This window comes from Orbicella faveolata, unplaced genomic scaffold (genome assembly GCF_042242905.1).
Source record: "Orbicella faveolata isolate gen_17 unplaced genomic scaffold, um_ofav_v1 contig_34, whole genome shotgun sequence".
Classification (NCBI taxonomy): Eukaryota; Metazoa; Cnidaria; class Anthozoa; order Scleractinia; family Merulinidae; genus Orbicella; species Orbicella faveolata.
This window is the reverse complement of record NW_028301563.1, coordinates 29,170,240-29,193,714: the sequence shown is the minus strand read 5'-3', so window position 1 is coordinate 29,193,714 and position 23,475 is coordinate 29,170,240. Positions and strand designations below refer to the sequence as shown.

General features: G+C 42.1%; 5 protein-coding genes across 5 annotated transcripts; 4 read left to right on the top strand and 1 right to left on the bottom strand.

The window, feature by feature from the left end:
• Positions 1-1,261: 1,261 nt before the first annotated feature.
• On the top strand, positions 1,262-4,253 carry LOC149105682 (BTB and MATH domain-containing protein 36-like). The gene is made up of 2 exons (XM_089298898.1): positions 1,262-1,322; positions 3,334-4,253. Exons 1-2 carry the CDS (start codon positions 1,262-1,264, stop codon positions 4,176-4,178), a joined length of 906 nt encoding a protein of 301 aa, XP_089155024.1. The 3' UTR covers positions 4,179-4,253.
• A 1,881-nt stretch (positions 4,254-6,134) lies between these two features.
• On the top strand, positions 6,135-7,617 carry LOC149105681 (BTB and MATH domain-containing protein 36-like). The gene has a single exon (XM_089272166.1). It carries the CDS (start codon positions 6,196-6,198, stop codon positions 6,823-6,825), a length of 630 nt encoding a protein of 209 aa, XP_089128292.1. The 5' UTR covers positions 6,135-6,195; the 3' UTR covers positions 6,826-7,617.
• A 2,721-nt stretch (positions 7,618-10,338) lies between these two features.
• Positions 10,339-11,948, top strand: LOC110045412 (BTB and MATH domain-containing protein 38-like). The gene has a single exon (XM_089271401.1). The coding sequence runs from the start codon at positions 10,555-10,557 to the stop codon at positions 11,176-11,178; it is 624 nt and encodes a 207-aa protein (XP_089127527.1). The 5' UTR covers positions 10,339-10,554; the 3' UTR covers positions 11,179-11,948.
• A 323-nt stretch (positions 11,949-12,271) lies between these two features.
• Positions 12,272-14,466, top strand: LOC110045411 (BTB and MATH domain-containing protein 36-like). The gene has a single exon (XM_089271400.1). It carries the CDS (start codon positions 12,530-12,532, stop codon positions 13,154-13,156), a length of 627 nt encoding a protein of 208 aa, XP_089127526.1. The 5' UTR covers positions 12,272-12,529; the 3' UTR covers positions 13,157-14,466.
• A 5,607-nt stretch (positions 14,467-20,073) lies between these two features.
• LOC149105680 (uncharacterized) lies at positions 20,074-22,242 on the bottom strand. The gene is made up of 2 exons (XM_089272375.1): positions 22,092-22,242; positions 20,074-21,890 (listed from the first exon to the last, which is right to left on the bottom strand). The coding sequence occupies exons 1-2, from the start codon at positions 22,240-22,242 to the stop codon at positions 20,074-20,076; spliced, it is 1,968 nt and encodes a 655-aa protein (XP_089128501.1).
• Between the last annotated feature and the right edge of the window lie 1,233 nt (positions 22,243-23,475).

Below are 23,475 nucleotides of genomic sequence, written 5' to 3'. Positions count from 1 at the left end.
TGTTCAATAGCATCCTCTATAGTAAAAATTCAGAGACGTGGAAGTTTAGCGACATCGTTCTTGTGGCAGACGTTTTATCTCCATCGATCGACTCTTTCGATGTGGTCGCCTGTGTTTGAGACGATGCTTACAGCAGAGTTTAAAGAAAAGATCATGTATGGAATTACTCTTCTAAGCAAAAAGGCAAGTGAGATCAAAGAGCTTCTACTGATTATTTATCCAAAAATATCATGGGAACGTGGAAAAGCGTAACGAAATAAATAAAATTCAGAGGCCAGAGAGAGTTACCAGTTTAAGGTATGAATGTAGTCATGCCACATGAACTTCCCAAAGCTCTTCCTGGAAGCTTGGAATAGCGTCAATTCGCTTTCCTAGAAACTCGTATTTATGCTTCCGGTTATTTTCTCCTATCTCACAGCTGATCCCTGTTCCTAGGAAAAGCGAATTTTCTCGATCGTCTCATATTGTGCAATTTTTCTGCTTTAGTCCTCGCAGAAACATCCGAGTGCGTCAAAAAGAAATGTCAAAAAATTGTTATGATACATTGCATCATATACACGTAAAATTATCTTTTAGCCCTTACTCGTGTGTAATCTAAGCTTGAAGTCACTGGGTCTTAGTGCACGAGTTTGAAATTGAAAATAAGAGTCTATTACAATCCTCAATTTTCTGTGTTTGTTTCAACTTCTGCTGGCACCCTCATATTTTCGAGATTTTTCCGATCACAATCCCCACAGAATTGAGCGAGTAATATTTGCCTATCTAAGCTCTGTCAGGCTAGTTTAATTGGCTTCGACGTTACCACAGCAACGGAGGATGACGTCATGTGTTGTTGCTATTCTATATGTTATTCTACGCCCTATAGAAACATGGTTCGACTACATTGTTAGATTCCGCATTTCCACATTTCCTGAAATTTCCAGACTTCCAACCTTGGTAAGAATTACTCAAGAAATATTTCCACATTTCTAGATTTCCACATTTCCAGACTTCAAAAGATTGTAACTAAACTATTAAAGACATACTTCCACAGTTCCACACTCCTACTGAGTCTGCGAGTTGACCATTAATGCGCAAATTTGCTCTACAGTGGTTAATTTTAGTTTCTACTCATGTCATTCTGATAACGCGTTCTGTGCTCTTCTATCCCAAGTAAAAGCCCTTTCTTTGAAGTCACACCACAGGGAAGAATTGAATCCGCCATTTTTCGAGTTTCCACAGTCCAGTTGTAATCCATCGCTTCTGTTTGAGTTACTGTGCAATGGATAAACCAAGCAGTGCTTCACCTGGTCCACCCGACTTCTCAGAGCCGTGGAAGTTTATGGAGTTCCATCCCCGCCAAAAATCAAAGTTGATCACAACATTCAACTTGACAGTCTAACTATTAACTTGGCAAACATCAACATCATATTTCACTCTTCAACTTTGTACTTTGTATCACAATCACTGAAACTTTAAACATCAACTTTCAAAGTGACAGTTCAACGTTCAACTTTATCCATCAACATTCATGTTAACATGTCAACAATGATCTTGACACATGGGCTGTCAGCGAAAGATGAAGTTTGAATTTCCAAGTCGAATGTTGAGTCACCAAAGGCGCACCAATCCCGCCAAAATTCAACTTGAGAATTCGACTTTCAAGCTGATAATTTAACATGAAATGTTACGTGTTAATATACGCGTTTAGCCATGAACATTGCTATTGCTGATGACGTAAATATGTTCACCATGACGTTATGTTCAATTTCTCAAAGTTGGTTTCAACCTCATTCCCAGGGTCCTCTCTCTTCCTCCCTCGAGAAAGTAGCCTGGTTGCGGCTGGTCGCGTGTCCGCTAGATATTTTTTGCAGATTCCAGAAAAATGATTGGAGGGAGGGGCAGGACAGTTAAAGTTTGTCTCCACTAAGCTCACCTACTGAGCCCAGTAGGGAGTGGAATTTGTAACTTCGGCCGAACTCACAGCGAAGGCACTGACTCATTCGACATTGGAGTTCAATGCATCAAAGTTCGTCTTAAAGGTTAGCCCTGCATTTGGCTGAATTTTCCCATCGATAGTTGAACAGTCTCTGTTGAATTGGACTTTGTGGTGGTGAAAATAATTGACAAAAAACTTGGAAATGACGACCACAACAATAAATGAACCGCGCGGTGAATTTAATTCATTTTTCATTCGGCAAAATCACAACGTAGGTATTTACTCATTCGTTTAGAGTTAAATACGTCGTTCGTTCGCCTACAAAGGTAGTTTTGAATTTCATTGAATTACTCCCATCGGGAGTTTGACGGTCATTCCATTCTTTTGCGGCGAAAAAAAATTACGAAGAACTTGACATCAACAACGACTGAGTGCTGAATACTAATAACTTGATTAAGCAGCTTATATTTTTCGATCGGCAAAATCACAACGGAGACATTGACGCCTTCGTGTAGAGTTTGATACGTCCAGTGTTGGGCCAAGAGACTAGCTTTGAATTTGATTGAATTCATCCAATCGACACTTTGACGGTCATTCGGTTCTCTTACTGTGAGAAATTTTATGAAGAACTTGACAACAGCGACATCGGTCGCGCGTTTGCAAAATCCAGCGGCTTTCGTTTTAAAACTGTTTTAGCGGTGAGTCCAATTTTCGGCCAAGAAACTAGCTTCTCATAGAAGTTCAGATCATGGCGACGAAGCATTGGTCAGGCTGGATCTCTGACAAACAACTTGCTTCACGTTCAAAATAAATAATGTCTGTATAACAACGAAACATTTACCTCCCTAGACAGTGTTGACTAAATTTAAGTTGAGGACCCACCCTCTGTGCGGCTTTGGTTGGCATACGTAGACTCGTGACCAGCCGCAACCAGGCTACTTTCTCGAGGGAGGAAGAGAGAGGACCCTGGGAACGAGGTTGAAACCAACTTTGAGAAATTGAACATTACGTCATGGTGAACATATTTACGTCATCAGCAATAGCAATGTTCATGGCTAAACACGTATATTGACACGTAACATTTCATGTTAAATTATCAACTTGAAAGTCGAATTCTCAAGTTGAATTTTGGCGGGATTGGTGCGCCTTTGGTGATTCAACATTCGACTTGGAGATTCAAACTTCATCTTTCGCTGACAGCCCATGTGTCAAGATCATTATTGACATGTTAACATGAATGTTGATGGATAAAGTTGAACGTTGAACTGTCACTTTGAAAGTTGATGTTTAAAGTTTCAATGATTGTGATACAAAGTACAAAGTTGAAGAGTGAAATATGATGTTGATGTTTGCCAAGTTAATAGTTAGACTGTCAAGTTGAATGTTGTGATCAACTTTGGTTTTTGGCGGGGATGGCGATGTTGTACTTTTGGTTGAAGAACAGAGATTTCATGTTCATCGAAGCACGCTTGCCTTCTGTTCGCCAGTGTTTGAGCGAATGTTCACGTCTGACTTTAAAGAGAAGAACTCGGATGAAATTCCGCTTCCAGGGAAGAAAGTAAGTGAAATTAAAGAGTTGCTTCAAATGATGTATCCATCGTTGGAGGAGAAAGTCATCTCAAGTAATAACTGTTACTTCCTGTTGGATCTTGCTCGCGAATATCAGATAGCCTACATTACCCAAAAGTGCGAAGATTTTCTGATTTCCGTGGTGAAAACACGCAAGGAAAACGACGTATTAGCCGTGCTGATCGTTGGGCAAAACTACGAGCTACAAACACTGGTAAACTCATGTGTACATGAAGCTCGTCGCTTAAGTTTGAAACAATTGAAGCAGCATACCAAACGGGGAGAGATTGACCCAGATAATTATCTGCAGATTGCTGAAGGAATTATTGAACGACTCGAGAAACAGTGCAGTGAAGTTAAAGCTAGTTGTTCTCAGAGGTTACTTAATTTACGCAAACGTCTATACATTCACACAAAAAAGAAAACTAGGTTATTTTTTTCGTCAGGTTTCGAATACATCAAGTACCCAAATAGTCCAACTACCGATGATTATTTGTATGCCTTAAGTAAAGACAATTCTGAACACAAATGCAACTCCAGCTCGACGCCTCTCTGTCCTGGGTTAAGTGAAGTTTCGAAGCATTTAACGGAATTAAAACGGAAGATTACAAACTTTGCCATAGACAGGAACTTTGGCATCGTAGACGGCGATAACATTTGCTCGATAAACATGTTACAGTGGTTATTTTGATGGTGTAAGCTGTTCAGCACCATGCGTACAATTGCGGTATCTACTACATTATTCAAATATTATAGTAGTACGCAATTTTCCATGAAATAATTTTTTCCCCCTAATATTACAGTCTGGAGAAAAAAAAAAGAGGATTGAAATATTGTCAGTATATATTAGCTAACAGTTATATTTGGCGGTATCTTGTTGTAATCAAGGATAATTAATTTTACCGGCTACACTTGAAGTCACATGTATTTTAGAATTTAATGGATATTGTGATGCCTTTAGAGACGGTGTAGTGGAAGATGTAGTTTTAAGTCACTTGCATTTCTTTTGCTAGTGATCTAGTCCTGTGGACTTCTCACTAATAAATAGCACAGTTTATCAATCTTTGGGGAGGCGCGGTGGCCTCATGGTTAGTGCGCTCGTCTCCGGATCGAGCGGTCCGGGTTCGAGCCCTGGCCGGGGACATTGTGTTGTGTTCTTGGGCAAGACACTTTACTCTCACAATGCCTCTCTCCACCCAGGTGTATGGGCCACTTGGCTCGCATGCAGACTTTGCCTTATCAATCTAGCTAGTCTGATCATGACAATGTCGAAGGGTACAGTAATAAAATCTTAGTGTAATGTCTATTAAAATGATACTTAAAAAGTGTTCAGTGGAGTAATTATCCAACTGGGCGGGTTGTTCAAAGCCCGATTAAATTTTGATTTGAGTTTTGTAACTTTGCGATAATGTTTTCTGTAAATAATTTTTTGCCCTTTTGTTTTGAGTTTGAATAATCTCAAACTAAGCAAAACATAACCAGTGAAAAACATTTTTACGCAAGAGAATTTTATACTTCGGTTAAATTTTAATCTTGGGCTAACGTTAACCGGTTTTCGAACAAAAGTGGCCCTGACTCCCGGCAATGGTACTCCGGGAAGCTAATTTGCTTTCATAGATCGTTTTCACGAGACGTAATCAGGGCCACCAAAGTTATTATCCTCATCAGGCATGAGGGGTGACAAATTTATATCTGTTTACAATTTTGCAGCTCAATAGTGTGCCACGGAGGTACACCAGCTGTTGTGAAACCGTTTGGCTTTTCAGCTCAGAACTGAGTGGAATCCAACTTTACTGCGGAGTCTTGGTTATACACTGAATTCATTCTTGACTATTAAGCGCAAAATCTATCTAGTTAGCTGGGGCGGATACAGGATTCTAGACAAGGTGCCTCGAGATACGGACAGGCGAAGGCGATCCACGGCTAACCAAGTCTTAGACGGCTAAGCCCGCATGTTACACCGCGTTATAATGTCGCATTTTTTTTAACTTTTTTTTTTTTTTTAATATAGAGGTTTTGACCGAATCCCTGACCCCCTGATCCCTCCCCCCCCCCCCCCCTCCCATTCCTCCTCATTATCCACCCCAGAGTTAGGGAAAACTGTTAATGAGATTTTTTTCTTCAAGTTACACACAATTTCAATGATTTTACTGCAATATTTCTACTATTGAAATACGCTAGAGGTTTCCTTAGTTACGTTTGAACTTAAGTTACAACTGAGGCATTGACATTGGTTAGGGTGCTATTTGGTGGACTAGTACACACTGCCGTGTTAGTAACCATTTCTGTTGAACACCCGAGGCAGGATTACGCAGGCTAGGCATCAGAAATTATTTTGAAACATGCATGAAGAAAATGTGTCTTGATGACTCAGGAAGTTTTTGACAATCAATGTTTAAATGCAGTGTTTGAAGACTGCGCTATTTTGACTTAGCAAATGGCAAGTGGAAATTATGCATGGCGGATATTATTGCCCTGAAAACCTTCAAAATAATAATATAAACATCTAGAAAACTCAAGGCACCCGTCTTTCTGACTCTCCGTCTCTCAAGCGTGAAAGCCTTTAATTTGGTTGAATCATTTTCATGCTCATTGTCGCGCGACTATCATGATTGTGATCAAGTCACGTGAAACAGGCAATCTGCATGTGTACGTGTGAGTCGCCATTTTCTGCTCAACTAGTGCCACAACGAATCATATCTACAGGAATGCGTTTCGCTCTGTTCTTATTCTGTGCAATAGCTACCTCAGGCGAGCCTGATTTAGCTGCTCCACCAGATTTCTCAGAGGCGTGGAAGTGTAGCGATGTCGTTCTGGTCGTCGAAGACCAGAAGCTTCATGTCCATCGTTATACCCTTGCAATGTGGTCGCCGGTGTTTGAGAAAATGTTTGCGTCAGAGGTTAAAGACAAGAACTCGTATGAAATTCCTCTTCCAGGCAAAAAGGCAAGTGAGATCAAGGAGCTTCTATTGATTATCTATCTTAATATATCTGGGAAAGCGTGGAACACCGTAACGAATCAAAATTGCTACTTCCTAGTCAAGCTCGCTGATGAGTATCAGATGGAAGAGATTTTTAAGAGGCGCGAAGATGTTTTGGTCGAGTTGGTATCTTCTAAGCCAGATAATACCTTCCTTGATGATCTGACGTTTGCACAGACGTACAAGTTAGAAAAACTGCTCGGAACAATCGTCAACAGAGCTCGTCAGCTGCAGCTGCGAGATTTTAAGAGTCACGAGATGTATGATAAAATGGATCCGCATATTTACAAACTGATTGTGGACGGAATCATAGAAAGGCTTGAGACGAACTTGAACTACAGATCTCGTTATAGATAAGGGTTCTGACGCCAAATAACTGCAAGTACAGACGTATAATCATTTGAGATGACGCAGGCGATGAAAAGTGTACGCATTTTTAATAGAGTACTCTTGCAGCTCGATTATTAATACTTTTGCATGCGGTATGAGATTCGTTTGATTTGAGGAGATGAAAATAATCTCAGTTTGTCTCCGGTTGAATTAGTATCAGGCTGATCCGAGGATGTGCGCAATCGCTAAGTAAGTCATATAGTTATGCTTTTCTCTATACATTTTAACTTGAACCACACAAAACTTTCCCTGGAAGGCAGGTACAGTATCGACTCGCTTTCCTAGAAATTCACATTTTCATTTCCGCTTATTGTAATCTTTGTTCCTGTCGGTGCCTATTCTGCCAAGATAATCCGAATTTTCTTGATCGTCCCTGACCGTGTCATTTTTTTTTCCGTTTAGTCCCCGCTGCAGCATCCGAGTACGCAAAAAGGAAAAGGCAAACAAATCTGACGATACATTGCGCGTTGAGATTAACCTTGTTTACCGTTCATAGAAAATTCCGGAAATCTCGGTCAGAATGTAAATTATAAGACTATTTTAATTATGGCTCGACCTGCCAGAAGATTTTCAAAATAAACGGAACGTCATGAAATTGACGAAATTGCTTAGCATTTACAATTCTTCACCGCCATCTTGGAATTATGATTAGGTCGATCGAACTCGTTCTTGTCTCTCTCGGTAAATTAGGGGCTATTGCTGGTTTTCAGTGTCACGCCATTCAAAATAGATTAAAATAAAAATCAAAACCGTTCGATAGATTAAGTCCAGAATCTAGGAAATGAAAGAAGGTAAATGTGCAAAGACTCTCGCCAAACCTTCTGGTGACAGCAATTTTTCTTATGCCAGATATGCGGGGAAATTTTTACCCAAGTTTATAGGGATTTGTATGGAGACGCCATGCTGGTGCCCGTCCGTATGGGTACCAACATGGCGGCCGGAAACCAACAGGAACATCTGTTACCGAGTTTTGCTACAAAAGCGTGAATTTATCCCTCGAGGAACTCTAAAACATTAAAATAATACTTTTTCTAAGACATGAACTGTTCAGATAGCCAAATTCCCCGAAATAAGTCACTTTAACCATCATGACAGCTCTGTAGGCCGTCATGTAAATGCCGCGTGACGCAAAAGTTTAGAAATTCAAGTGTAGTGTATCACAAAACCAAGAACCCATTCGGAGCGAACATTTGTATGAATATTAGTTTTCAGCTGCTGTTATACATCATCAAAGTAAATGTCTCAGGAAGATCAATAATTTTATAGTTTGAATTTTAGTGACGTCATGTGAAAAACAGCTATTGAGTAACTGGTAAGAATGGCCAATCCGAACGAACTTATCATCCAGCATTTTCGATTACCATTTGTGTTGACCAACCGGTTTCTCCGTGAAAATGTTAAACAGTTTAACTTTTAACCCCACCCCTAATTGTGTAATCTGGAACAAAACGACGCATCATGGCAGTGGCATATATATATATATCTAACCGAATTCGCAAAAACATGCCCGCATTGACTCAAAGACAGTCCCAGCGGCCAGGAGTCCTCTGACCACCCCCCTGGCTAGGAGATTGGCTCCTCCCGCATGCACGTGGCATGGACCACTCCAGCAGGGTGCCATGTCAACACAGAAGCCTCAAACAAGGTCAAACAACTGAGTAAAATACCCAGAAACACAGTCAATATCGAGCTTATTTAACACTGAAAACTCAAGGTCTAGCTAGTTGGGGGTGTCAGTACAAGACACCCTCCCCTCCCCCCTGCTTTTGACAGCTCGCCGCCAGCAAGCCACCAGCAGATAGGCCAGTCATTTTGCCATGCGCTCAGTCTGGCCCTGACGGAGCCCCCTCTGGGTTTAAAGTCGCTGGCTTAGCCGGCGTTAGAATGATGTGGTGCCAGAACGAACAAAGGAGGTAAAAACCTAAACATCGGGCTCGAGAGACAAAAAGCTTGGTCAAATTGATGCATAAAAATATCTCTACAAACGTGTCGCTTTCTGGAAGTAAAGCTACAGCAGTCTCCGACGAAGCCGGACAAAGATAAATTTGATAAGAAACTATATACTGTACCAAGCTCGATCTCAGGCTCTCTCTCCTTTGCCTCTCTTATCATCAAGGAGAGAGACCCTGGTTGAAACAGTTGGTCACGTGGTGTACTTTTCAAGAACAAACTGATTTAGCTACTTTTATATAATGTGTAATGTTATCAGAAAATGGAAAAAAACATTTACAAATACGCTTACATGTAACTGATTTTCCGGTTTATGTGCTTTCAGAGGGAATTTTCATGACCCATAGTTCCCTATTCGATTCTATGCAACCGCTTTTGGGCTAGCTACATTATCAACTGATATCAAGCTTCAGAAAAGTTTGTTCTTGATTGGCATCGGCGTTACCACAGCAACGCACTATTGACGTCACGTGTTGTAACTCCATGTCTTGCAATGTCCTGCAGAAACGTGATTCGGCTATGGTTAGCCAAATGTTGCAAAATTCAACAACTTGCACCTTCATATTCAACAACTTATATTTATTTATATTTAACAACATGTTAGACTGCAAAACAGTCGTATTTTTTCCGAACGCGAGAGACGGTCAATATTCGAACGAAAGGTCTGGAGCGAGTGTAAAAGCGGCGAGGGAGAATGGGGAGAGACGCTAAAAAAGCGGAGCAGCGTTGTGGATGATTTCACTGGCATCAGTTTTACGCTTTCAGTGTTTCGGGTACCCAAAACACTAGGGATTTGTGACAGCGTTCGGGGTAGTTCGGAGGGAGGGACGGGGAATTTTGTTGAATGACGATATTTTGAATGTCCGGGGAACTTTCAAAACTTTTGTCATAGAAGAAGGTATGTTATTAAATCACTATGCATGATAGAAGCTGAATAATTATTATTGTTGAATAATAATAAAAAAATAATTGTGATCGAAGTTGAACAAATATTGTTGTTAGATGAAATTGATTTTGGTAGAAGCTGAATAATTATTTTTGTTGAATGAAAATCATTTGGGTTGAAGCTGAACAAATATTGTTGTTGAATGAAATTATTTTTGGTTGAAGTTGAACAAATAGCTTTGTTGCATGAAAAGAATTTTGGTTGAAATTGACAGAAAATGCGTATTGTTGAATATAAATATAAAATGTTGAATGTAAAATATATGCTGTTGTACATAAATATAAGTTGTTGAATATGAAGGTGCGAGTTGTTGAATTTTGCAACATTTGGCTAACCATATCCGGCTGTATAAATGTATAAAATTTGATTGTAAAATATACCTCTACTAGACACTACATTATATAAAAGTGAAATGGTTTCTGGCATTCTAATTAAATCTCTTTTTCGAGAATATTCAATATGTTCTTTCAGTAAAATAAGAGGCCCGACAAATTCCTCTCTGGTTAACATACTTGATACTCTGGGAAAGCTTCTGCAGTCTCGACCCGGGCTCCCTGTTCCTTTCCTCCCTTGTTTCTTAGGACAAGGGAGGAAAAGAAGAGAGAGTCTAGGATCGAGTTGCAGTTTCTCCCGCCTGTCTCCTATCTGCTGAATACCTGATTGGCTCACGGTCGTATCATCAAGTCACGTGAGGATGGCATTCCATGAGTTGCTGTTTTCTCTTCAGTGTCGATCAAGGAGTGCCACGAAACAATCCAGACAATTACTCAAGAGTCCTGTGATTTTCACAAATATTTGCAATGGCTACGTCAAGTAACATGTCCACTTCAGCTACCCCACCAGATTTCTCAGAACCGTGGATGTTTAGTGATGTCGTTCTTGATGTAGGAGAACAGAAGTTTCACGTCCATCGCTTTGTTCTTGCCATGTGGTCTCCGGTGTTCAGGAAGATGTTTTCGTCAGAGTTCAAAGAAAATGACTTGTATGAAATTCCACTTCCACTCAAAAAGGCAAGTGAGATCAAGGAGCTTCTTCTGATTATTTATCCCACTGTATCAGAGAAGGGATGGAAAACTGTAACGAATGAAAATTGCTATTTCCTGGTTGAGCTCGCTGACGAGTATCAGATGGACGCCATTAAGCAGAGGTGCGAAGATTTCTTGGTCGAAAAGGTAAAAAATACGTCCGGAAATACATTCCTTAATGAACTGAGATTTGCACAGCCTCACAGACTAGAGAAACTCGTTCAAACCATAGTCAACAAAGCCGTTCATGAGCTACGGTTGAATGATTTCAAAAGTCATGAGATGTATGGTGAAATAGAGCTAAACATTTACAAACAGATTGTTGAGGGAATGGTTCAAAAGTATGAGGGGACTGTCAGTTATATCTCCTATAATATGCCTGCTGGACGGATCATTTAATGATACTCACGTTATATAAAGTACGTTTTGAGCTGACGATAAACTTTGTTGAAAACTATCAGTTTTGAGTCCGGCGGACTGATATGTGCAGATCAAGTATTAGATAACTGTCGTAGATAAATGCTTTAATCTTGTATCGTGCACGTCAGCTATTAATTTTTAAAAGCATTCTAAGGAGTTGTTCACGAACTCCGAGAAATTATGCTTTATGAATAGTGACAATATTCGCTTCCTAGAAAAACGCAATTTTACTTCCGTTTGTTTCTCTGATTTCACTTCCACTTACTCATGCTTTGGTATCTAATCTTGGAACAAGATTCCATTTTAGGACGACGATCAGATGTTCAGGGAAACTTTGAGCACAGATTTTGCCTTTTTTTTTTTTGTTTCCCTATTTCTTGAGATAAGTGGAAGGCATTTGTTAATAACTGTATTAGCTCATCAATTTTGCAAATGACATAAACAGCACTAAGGCGGATAAAACATGCACTTTTTTAAGAATCATTTGAGTATATATAAAATTGATTTTTGTCAGCTTTTTTTTTAACAATTTCTCTTTTTATCTATTTACTAAATATTTTCCCCCAGATGATTTCACTATATGCAACTTAACTACGTTGGATTACATAATACGCTTAAATTCATGCTGTTGCAGATCACGTTTTTATACCTTAACCGTTTACTTCTGTATGCTAGTGAGCACTTGTAGAATGAAGTACACAACTTGAGTTTTACTTAACGGTTTGAGCTAATAAAATCTAATTAAATAACGTGGTGTGTCTGTAATGTTGTATTTACGTATAAATGGAGACATAAATGGTATTGTAATGCCTTTAGGGACGATTTAATTGATAAAACAGGCAAAAGAGTCACCAACCTTTAATATATTACAATATAGTTTTGTAAGTAAAGCCTGATATTTTTTACTGTGCCAATGAATTATCTATAATCACCAACCCTCAGTCTCCATCGGGAAAATCACTTTTCAACGATTCCTTAAGAAAGTTTAATTAGGGTTGGTGGATCCGTCGCATTTCTCGCAGCCATGGACGTGTTGTACCTCTTTGTACTTTATTTGAGATAGTCGCTCATGGCGGCAAGGTTTTTTCGAAGTCAGAAACGGGCAGGAAAATTATGGCGTGCATTATTCTGATGAAAGCCCTCAAAATTATAATGATAATAACACAAGCTACCCATTCCTCCGCCTCTCAAGCGTGAATGTGTTTGCCTGACTTAATTTAATGACCATTGTCATGGCAATAAGTCTTGTTCGAAAGGCAATGTTTGTGTCGCCATTTTTCCTTGAACAACGATTCCGGAGTGATTCGCTCCGTGATATAATTGCTGTGCAATGGCTGCATCAAATAACAGTTCAGTTGGTCCACCAGATTTCTCCGAGCCATGGAAGTTTAGCGATGTCGTTCTTGTTGTAGAGGATCAGAAGTTTTACGTCCATCGATCGACTCTTTCGATGTGGTCGCCTGTGTTTGAGACGATGTTTACATCAGAGTTTAAAGAAAGGAACATGAATGAAATTCCTCTTCCAGGTAAAAAGGCAAGTGATATCAAAGAGCTTCTACTGATTATTTATCCAACTGTATCGCACACGGGATGGAAATCTGTAACGAATGAAAATTGCTACTTCCTTGTCGAGCTCGCTGATGAGTATCAAATGGACGCCATGAAGCAGATGTGCGAAGACTTCTTAGTCAAAGAGGTATATAATACGAGCGGAAATAAGTTCCTGGCTCATTTGCCACTTGCACAGACCCACAAACTAGAGAAGCTGGTCAAAACCATAATCACCAAAGCTACTGAACTCCAGCTAGATGATTTTAAAAGTCATGAGTTGTATGATAAAATGGAGCGAGACATTTACAAACAGATTGTTGAAGGAATGATAAGAAGGCTTGAAGGGAGATTTAGGGTTTCAGAGCACAGATTTCAAGGTGCACCGATTTTCGGTACCGGGAAATGATTTCAAAATATCAAGATACCGTATCAAAATATCCCAATGTCAAGATAATATCAGAATATCATCGTGACATATCATAGTGCATGATGTTAAAATATCATGGTAACGTCAAAATATGAAATATTTTACAATACCTCGAGATTTTGGAATCCCAAACCTTTAGTGCCGGAATGATTTCAAAATATGAAGATTCCGTATCAAAATATATCCAATATCAAAACAATATCAGAATATCACTGTGAAATATCATGATGCATGATATCAAAATATCATGGTAATGTCATAATGTCAAATAAACTATTTCATAATATTTTGATATTCCGCAATTTCAAATCTTTTTGCCAGCTGAATGAGGTGCTGTATTGCAGAATATAAAAAAATCAATTATTCGTATTACTTTTCATATAAAAATTTTTTTCTCACATATTCTTAAAATGATTTTTGATAGCAACTGATAATATTGTGATATTTTGATAGTGGTAAAAGGCAATGATATTTTGATATTCTGTACTGCTTAAAATATCAAAATATTATGATGTTATCAAAATTTCAGTGACTATCAAAATGCCATGTGTTTGAAAGTGTTGGGTTGTAACTGATATACTCAATGACAAATGACAATGAAAATTTATTGTGTAATACGCTTCGCTGTGTGGGTTAGCTGACGTAGAACGCCGAAAGGGGCTGCAACAGCAAACCAGCTAGTTTACAGGTATCGCACACTAACATAAGATGAAAATTAAAACAATATAAAATTTAACATAGTTATGAAAACGTCTGGGAGCTTCTGGGACAATTGGATGTTTTGCACAAATTTGCGCTAAAATCTTGTAATTAATAGCATCAAGTTTTGTCAGTTTTGAGCAACTTCTATTATTAGCTGCAGTATTTAGTTTGTTGTTATTGTTGTTGTTGCTCTTGTTGTTTTTGTGTATTACAAGATTTTCATTGCTACTTAATATTCTTTCGCAAGGTTCTTGTGACAATCATAGCCTAGCTTGAAATATTTTTTTTTCTGTTACATTCTGCAGAAAATGAGTGATTGAAATATTGTCAGTATATATTAGGTAACAGTTTTATTTTGTATAGTTGAAAACAAGCTATTAAGTATTATTAATTTTACTGGCTGCACTCTAAATTATTATATAATTTAATGGATATTATAAAGCCTTTAGAGACGATGTAGTTTTAAATCACTGTCAGTTCTTTTAGTAGTAAACCAGTTTTGTTGACCTCTTACTAACAAATAGCACAGTTTATAGACCCAGCTAGACTGATTGGTACCAACAATAAATGATGACTGACGCAGGCTAGATTAATCTCACAGTAATTTCTACTAAAGTAACGCTTTAAAAGTATTCAGGGGAGTAATTTTCCAACTGATTGCCAACAATAGTACCCCAGAAAGCTTTTCCTAGAAAAGCTTTACCTAAAAGTTAATTCGCCTTTTCCTAGAAAAGTATGTTTTAACTTCCGGTTCCTTTTTTCGAAATCGCTTCCGTTCCTCGCGTAGATCATTTTAACGTGACGTCACCATTTTCTAAAATCAAAAACTAAAGAGCCACCAAAGTTTTCATTCTCATCAGGCATAAGAGGTGGTAACTATATATCTGTTCAGAATTTTACAGCTCAATAGTGTGCTTCGTTCGAATACTAGCGCAGTTTGAATTTCAGAGTTATGGCGGTGCGTGACACAGAGTTTGTGGAAAAATATAAACATATCTCATGAGTTTTAGCCTTTTTAAAAGTAAGGACAATTTCTTACGTAAATCCTTGTTTGTTTCCTACAGATAACCAGTCACCTAGATAGCCAAAGTAAGCCCGGTTTACACTATTTTCGGGCCGCCATGTTGGTGTACCACGCATGTACACCAACGTGGCGTTTTCACACTGGGCCCTGTGAATTTCTGTGAAAAGTTTCGACGAATATCTCAAGTTTGGGAAAACGCACAGACCTAACACTCGTAGAAATGTCTTCTTTTTTTATTTCCTATAACATCACAATTTCTTGACATCATTTTCTTAGTGGTTTTCCATCTATGTTTTTATTGCGTGACAGTGAAAACGATCTACACCTGAAATCCGATTAGATGGCGGACTCTACCTTACCTCGAGCTGGTTTAATACCTTCCTGGTTACCTTACAGAGTCCTTACAGTGTCTCATCTTAATAAGCAAGCTATCGAATGCGAAAATAATTCTGTCCAACTAAAGGTTGATGCATCACCTTACACCACGCAAAACGTGGTTTGGCTTCTTTCACTTCCGCATTGATCCAACGAACGTAAAGCAAGTTTGATCGTCGTACACGGTTATTGCAGCGGTCTTCAAAACATTGGATTTACCCGCAAAAGAGTGAGTTCCATTAGGATAGATAGTGGAAAAGAAACGAATGTCACACGCTTCGCCAGTTCTCGCGGAAGAAAGTTTACAAAAAAAACACTCGGGTAGTAAAACTAATCATGTAATGAATGCATTTACGGTTCTCTTTGCAGGACGTCTTGTTCGTCATAAACACTGCGAACGCTCCATAGTAGTATATAGGGAATTGGGCAAATACCGTTTCGCAGAGGGAGCTTTATTTCACCGTTTCGCAACCCCCACCATCAAGTCGGCCCTCTCAACCTCGGGCCGACTTGATGGTGGGGGCTGCGAAACGGTGAAATAAAGCTCCCTCTTTGAAACAGTATTTGCTCAATTCCCTATATACTACTTACCAAAGGGAGAGCCACATATTAGAAACAAGCGAGCCCGTTGTTATACCGCCCGAGCCGGGATGACACGAGCACCAAACAAGTGCGGGTGGCTGATGCGGGGCCGGAAAGAAGGCTGCGGAAAGCGATGTTACGGCGTTTATTGCGGGCAGCACAACTACCAGATGAAAAAAGGAATTATAGGAGCGCATTTGTTTTTTCGTCAACCAATTTTTCGACAGCCATTTTTGGAGAAAGGACACATCTTTTGGTTGCAAAATAGATGCAGGTATTTGTTTTTTGCGGAGAACAAATTTTCGGTTGTCGAAAGTGCACCCAATACTAGGAGCGCACTTTTTCGACAACCAAATTTTCGACAATCAATTTTCGACTAGGACACAGCTTTTGGTTGCAAAAAAAAGTACAAGGTCCTGGATCTGCGAACAAATTTTCGGTTGTCGAAAGTGCGCACAATTGAACAATAGAGCCAAACACAGAACAAACATGGGTTTGCAACAAAAACTTGTGGATTTCGACAACACAACAATAGTTCTACAACCTGCCAATGTTGTTGCTCTATTTTTCCCAAGAGCCAAAGACACAGCAGAAGCAGTCGAAGACGACGACGATGCAGCAGCAAAACAAACCTTCGAAAGAGAAGACGAAGACGAAGACGCAGCAAAACAAACCTTCGAAAGCGCAGATGCGGCAGCAGCAGACGAACACACAGCAAAACGAACCTTCGAAGACGAAGACGCAGCAAAACAAACCTTCGAAAGCGAAGACGCAGCAAAACAAACCTTTGGAAACGCGGACGAAGACGCGGCAAAACAAACCTTCGAAAGCGCGGACGAAGACGCGGCAAAACAAAACTTTGGAAGCGCGGACACAGCGGCAGGCGAAGACACAGCAAAACAAACTTTTGGAAGCGTACACACGGCAAAACAAACATTCCGAAGCGCAGACGAAGCCGCAGCAGCCACAGCAAACACAGCGACAAAACAAACCTTCCGAAGCATGGGCTTCCGGTGCGAAAAATCCGTCGCAACGCACCTTCTTCTGGAAAACGCGTACCAAAGCAACCTGTTGTCCGACATTTCCAAGGTAGACTATCTGGAAGGGAACCTCGGTAGCACGAATTTGCGCCCGCTGGAGGGTCTGCCGGCCTTCGTAGACGACATATTTGTCTTTTGCTACGTTTCTCGAGAGGAGTGCGTCTTCCAGAGAGGAAAACTGTGCTGCACAAGTGGGGAGAAGGGGGCGGCAAAACTAGTGGTGGCGAGCATCGCGAACGCTTTGGAAAGAGCCCTGGGGAAAAGGGGCTACATGCAGACGTCCCTCGTGCACACGGTCGCGGTCGGAGAAGCTGCAACCAGCACAATCCGCGCAACAATTGCGAAAATCGAGAAGGACACACTCTGCAGGGCGAAAGGAAAATGGAAAGAAATCCACCCGAAAAAAGCGATTGCCGGGTATTTCGTGGCGAAATGCGATGTTTCCGAAATCCCTCTGGAGGATATCCACAGCAGTCTGCATGTTTTCGAAAAATGTCTGGAGGGCTATGGCTACGGAATCTACAGCATAGACTACACGCAGGATTTTTCAGGAGTTCTGGATGGCGAAGCGCTTGTGGCCCACCTTGGTTTTCGAAAGGCGGGGGATTTCTGCACAGCAATCGCCAAAGAACAGCCGACGATTCTAGAAAACACAAAAACCGTCGGGAAGCACGTCTGCACCTGGATAGCGGCACCCGAGGAAGGGCGCACAGCGCGCACAAAAATATACAACAAAGTCGTGTCGAATTTCGAGGCAGGAGAAATCCGCGAACCTGTTGGCGGCCATCTGGCAGACTACGCCGACTGCCCGAACCCGCACCTCCGCCAAACCTTCCTGCACCCGGACGTGCAAGCCCGAGGATGCACACGCATCGAAGTCTCTCTGTACGCGCCCCCACAAAACGAACTTTCGAGCAAGAAAGCCACAGACTACATCGAGAAAGTCTTGGAGCAAGTTTCCACCGAAGACGAGGAGGACGGCCTCTTCGTGGTTCAACCCCCGAGCAAACAGTGGCAAAACCTTGCCAAAAACCTGGATCGGTGTCTGGTTCTCGCGGACAGACCGCAAGGAAATATCTTTGTCGGCTGGTACGCCCACACAGAGACAGGAAGAATTTCGGGGATCCACGTACGCCCCACACCAGCGAAAGTGCGAGACGAAGAAAAGTGGGAAAAAGCTGTCTTGTGGGCGGCGGGGGACTTTGGCTTCCGGAATTGCCCAATTTTTCGGGTAAACATCCTTGCCGCAGACAAAGAAGGGGTGGAGCTTGGTCCGCTCCGTTGCTACACAAAAGACGAAAACGCTCGCACAATACTCGCCGCGAGCAAAAAACCAACACAGCTCCACCCAAACGGGGGCGACCCGTCGAAGCTTCTTCCGCCAACAGACAAAGTTGTGTGGGAATGGCGGGACAAAAAATGCCACGCAATCGGCAACGATTCTTCGAAATACAAGCTACAAGAAATGCAAGAAATCGCAGAACAGCGCAAAATATCCGCACTTTCGACAAGAAACAGAGAAAGAGTTCTCGAAGAGATTTGGCACGCCCGCACAGCCGAGGGGTGGAGACGAGAGATTTGGCAAAGAGAAGAACAACAGCGAAAAAAAGAGGAGGAAGCGGCAAAGACTCGAGCAGCGGAAATTGCCAACCTGCGAAAGTACGCCGAGGTGAAGAAAAACATCGAAGCAAAAAGCATGGAGATTCGTGTAACAGTGGTTGGCAGTCTGTCTGGTGCGACAAAAAAAGTTGTGGAATTGCCAGCAGGCAGAAAATGGGATGTCCTTGGTTTTCGAGGCAAAGAAGACAAAGTCCGTGTTGTATTGCGGCATGGGAAAAAAGCGGCAGTTGCTGTTTGGGCGACAAAAGGTTTGCAAAAAATCCTTCTAGAATGTGAGGACAGCTTCCGTTCGGACGAGAAAGACAGCACTAGTCGGCAGCTTTTCTGGCTAGTGTCTTTCACAGGTGTCGAAAAATTTGGAGGGTTGGTGCTGCGAATCGAACCTTCGAAAACTTTCAAAAACTGGGAAGGAAAAACCATCGTGTGGAACCCCATACAGGTGGTATCCGCGCCAGACAGCGGAAGACTTGCACTCTTGCAGACTCTAGGATCAAAATGCGAGGAGTACGAAGTCGTTCGTGTGGAATTGGCCAAAAACTGTCTGCAGAAAATCCCCGCGCCGGGAAACAAAACGACGAAAAAAACAACAGACTTCCCGGAAGGGGAGTACATATGCAAACGTTTCGCTACTACAACCTTTCGAAACGCCTCGCGAACAATTCTGTTCTTGCTCCCGCTCGGAGAAGATGGGGAACCGGCAACAGACGAAGAAACTCCAACAAACGGAGTCTTTCTGGAAAAAGAGATAGCGGCGATGGGCGGCATCGAAGCGCTAGAAAAAAGAAAAACCCCATTGCGTTGCTGGCTTGGCGAGGAGAAGACAACACCGAGCAAGAGAAAGTGCCGCAGAGTTGCGATAGCGTAGCCGTGGGGCAAGCCCCACACCCCAAACTTCTACACGGGAACAATAGTTCCACCTTCGAAGCAGAAAACAAAGTCTCCATCGCAAGCAACAACAAAGAGTTCTCCAAGATTCCAGTCCAACCATTTTTTCGCTGTCTCCGAGTCGATATGGCCTACAATGCGCGCCGATTTGTTTTCCAACGAAGAGACATACTTGCAAAGAGCGGACCAATCCTTCCAACAAACCTTTTCTTCTTCCAGCTGCTGGTATTTTTTCTCGCATGCACGGAATTGTTCGAAACGGAAACATTTCCACAGTATTTGCACAGTATTTGCACAGTATTTGCACAGTATTTGCACAGTATTTGCACAGTATTTTCTTAACATTGCACAACATTTGTATACAAGAGGGGGAATTGCTGCACAAACAAACAAGACACCAGTTGTTTTCATTTGGAATTATGCACAAACAAGACACTAGTTGTTTCCATTTGGGATTCTGCACATACTGCTATATTTGCAAACATGCCTCCTGCAAAAAAGCTTTCTGCCGAAGAAATTCGAGAAATCGTTGCCGCGCGGGGAAAGGAGTCGCCCGCATCGATCCGGGAGCGCTTCGGGATTGGCACAACAAAGCTATACAGAATTTGGAAAGAAGCCGCTGCAATCGAACCGAAAGAAGCCGCTGCAATAGAACCGAAACAAGCTGCTTAATCCTCTTTTTTTCGCTGTTGTTCTTCTCTTTGCCAAATCTCTCGTCTCCACCCCTCGGCTGTGCGGGCGTGCCAAATCTCTTCGAGAACTCTTTCTCTGTTTCTTGTCGAAAGTGCGGATATTTTGCGCTGTTCTGCGATTTCTTGCATTTCTTGTAGCTTGTATTTCGAAGAATCGTTGCCGATTGCGTGGCATTTTTTGTCCCGCCATTCCCACACAACTTTGTCTGTTGGCGGAAGAAGCTTCGACGGGTCGCCCCCGTTTGGGTGGAGCTGTGTTGGTTTTTTGCTCGCGGCGAGTATTGTGCGAGCGTTTTCGTCTTTTGTGTAGCAACGGAGCGGACCAAGCTCCACCCCTTCTTTGTCTGCGGCAAGGATGTTTACCCGAAAAATTGGGCAATTCCGGAAGCCAAAGTCCCCCGCCGCCCACAAGACAGCTTTTTCCCACTTTTCTTCGTCTCGCACTTTCGCTGGTGTGGGGCGTACGTGGATCCCCGAAATTCTTCCTGTCTCTGTGTGGGCGTACCAGCCGACAAAGATATTTCCTTGCGGTCTGTCCGCGAGAACCAGACACCGATCCAGGTTTTTGGCAAGGTTTTGCCACTGTTTGCTCGGGGGTTGAACCACGAAGAGGCCGTCCTCCTCGTCTTCGGTGGAAACTTGCTCCAAGACTTTCTCGATGTAGTCTGTGGCTTTCTTGCTCGAAAGTTCGTTTTGTGGGGGCGCGTACAGAGAGACTTCGATGCGTGTGCATCCTCGGGCTTGCACGTCCGGGTGCAGGAAGGTTTGGCGGAGGTGCGGGTTCGGGCAGTCGGCGTAGTCTGCCAGATGGCCGCCAACAGGTTCGCGGATTTCTCCTGCCTCGAAATTCGACACGACTTTGTTGTATATTTTTGTGCGCGCTGTGCGCCCTTCCTCGGGTGCCGCTATCCAGGTGCAGACGTGCTTCCCGACGGTTTTTGTGTTTTCTAGAATCGTCGGCTGTTCTTTGGCGATTGCTGTGCAGAAATCCCCCGCCTTTCGAAAACCAAGGTGGGCCACAAGCGCTTCGCCATCCAGAACTCCTGAAAAATCCTGCGTGTAGTCTATGCTGTAGATTCCGTAGCCATAGCCCTCCAGACATTTTTCGAAAACATGCAGACTGCTGTGGATATCCTCCAGAGGGATTTCGGAAACATCGCATTTCGCCACGAAATACCCGGCAATCGCTTTTTTCGGGTGGATTTCTTTCCATTTTCCTTTCGCCCTGCAGAGTGTGTCCTTCTCGATTTTCGCAATTGTTGCGCGGATTGTGCTGGTTGCAGCTTCTCCGACCGCGACCGTGTGCACGAGGGACGTCTGCATGTAGCCCCTTTTCCCCAGGGCTCTTTCCAAAGCGTTCGCGATGCTCGCCACCACTAGTTTTGCCGCCCCCTTCTTCCCACTTGTGCAGCACAGTTTTCCTCTCTGGAAGACGCACTCCTCTCGAGAAACGTAGCAAAAGACAAATATGTCGTCTACGAAGGCCGGCAGACCCTCCAGCGGGCGCAAATTCGTGCTACCGAGGTTCCCTTCCAGATAGTCTACCTTGGAAATGTCGGACAACAGGTTGCTTTGGTACGCGTTTTCCAGAAGAAGGTGCGTTGCGACGGATTTTTCGCACCGGAAGCCCATGCTTCGGAAGGTTTGTTTTGTCGCTGTGTTTGCTGTGGCTGCTGCGGCTTCGTCTGCGCTTCGGAATGTTTGTTTTGCCGTGTGTACGCTTCCAAAAGTTTGTTTTGCTGTGTCTTCGCCTGCCGCTGTGTCCGCGCTTCCAAAGTTTTGTTTTGCCGCGTCTTCGTCCGCGCTTCCGAAGGCTTGTTTTGCCGCGTCTTCGTCCGCGTTTCCAAAGGTTTGTTTTGCTGCGTCTTCGCTTTCGAAGGTTTGTTTTGCTGTGTCTTCGTCTTCGAAGGTTGGTTTTGCATTGTGTTCGTCTGCTGCTGCCGCATCTGCGCTTTCGAAGGTTTGTTTTGCTGCGTCTTCGTCTTCGTCTTCGCTTTCGAAGGTTTGTTTTGCTGCTGCATTGTCGTCGTCTTCGACTGCTTCTGCTGCGTCTTTGGGTCTTGGGAAAAATAGAGCAACAACATTGGCAGGTTGTAGAACTATTGTTGTGTTGTCGAAATCCACAAGTTTTTGTTGCAAAACCATGTTTGTTCTGTTTTTGGCTCTATTGTTCAATTGTGCGCACTTTCGACAACCGAAAATTTGTTCGCAGATCCAAGACCTTGTACTTTTTTGCAACCAAAAGCTGTGTCCTTGTCGAAAATTGATTGTCGAAAATTTGGTTGTCGAAAAAATGCGCTCCTAGTATTGGGTGCACTTTCGGCAACCGAAGATGTGTTCTCCGCAAAAAACAAATACCTGCATCTATTTTGCAAACAAAAGATGTGTCCTTTCTCCAAAAATGGTTGTCGAAAAATTGGTTGACGAAAAAAAAAAAATGCGCTCCTATAAAGTCGGCCCGAGCTTGAGAGGGCGGACTTGATGGTGGGGGCTGCGAAACGGTGAAATAAAGCTCCCTCTGCGAAACGGTATTTGCCCAATTCCCTATATACTACTCTCCATTGAAACAAGTATCTAAGCCATGAACAAAATCGTCCCGGCTCCGACCTCACTGAGCTCTTACCAAAGGCATAGAACTGATGGATCTATTTAGAAAAATCAGCTCAGTTTTCACTTCTAAAAAACAAGTTTGCCAATGTCACTTTTAGTTCAAGAAAATCAAGTATCTCAGATTTAAACTTTAGCACATATTAAGAATCTTTTATTGTTTACACTCAAACCTTTGCAGTGTTTGTATTTTGTGTTCCATTAAGGATTAAAGCTAACATCTTCATTAATAGGCCCTTTGCGGCTGGGGTCACGTGACTATATCTTTCCTAGAAAATTGTTATATTTTGGGCTATAACTTAAAGAATGACAGAAATGGAAAGAACGCATCGAAAATGCCAAAATGGCCAACTTTAGCAAGTTTATACGACAGTTTGAATTTTCGGAAAATTTAGAGGATTTGTATGGAAAATGTTGCTGGAGAGCAAAGTCTTGCTCTCCAACAATTTTTTGCATACAAATCTTCTTATTCTTTCAAAAATTCAGACCGTCATAAAATCTCATTGATGGGGGCCTCAAACTTGGCCATCTTGATATTTTCAACATCCTTTTTCCATGTCTGACATTCGTTAAGTCAGAGCCCATAATTTTATGAAAAATAGGTCACGTGATGGCTTAGCTGCAAAGGGTCTATTTCACCAAAAACATTCAACATCACCCATTCAATATTCATGACGAGAGCTTTTAGATGAGATCGTAAATTGAGAATTATCAGAATTGTAACAGCCAGTAAAACCGACACCTGACGCGTGATAGTGAACATTATTGAAA

Bases quoted from the DNA above. Each gene is read 5' to 3' on its own strand.
- LOC149105682 (XM_089298898.1), top strand. From the start codon at position 1,262: ATGGATAAACCAAGCAGTGCTTCACCTGGTCCACCCGACTTCTCAGAG. The intron at 1,323-3,333 runs TGGAGTTCCATC...TTGGCGGGGATG, and splicing joins CTCAGAGCCGTGGAAGTTTA to GCGATGTTGTACTTTTGGTT.
- LOC110045411 (XM_089271400.1), top strand. From the start codon at position 12,530: ATGGCTGCATCAAATAACAGTTCAGTTGGTCCACCAGATTTCTCCGAG.
- LOC149105680 (XM_089272375.1), bottom strand. From the start codon at position 22,242: ATGGTTTTGCAACAAAAACTTGTGGATTTCGACAACACAACAATAGTT. The intron at 21,891-22,091 runs GCGAAGACGAAG...GCGCGGACGAAG, and splicing joins AGCAAAACAAACCTTCGAAA to ACGCGGCAAAACAAAACTTT.
- LOC110045412 (XM_089271401.1), top strand. From the start codon at position 10,555: ATGGCTACGTCAAGTAACATGTCCACTTCAGCTACCCCACCAGATTTC.
- LOC149105681 (XM_089272166.1), top strand. From the start codon at position 6,196: ATGCGTTTCGCTCTGTTCTTATTCTGTGCAATAGCTACCTCAGGCGAG.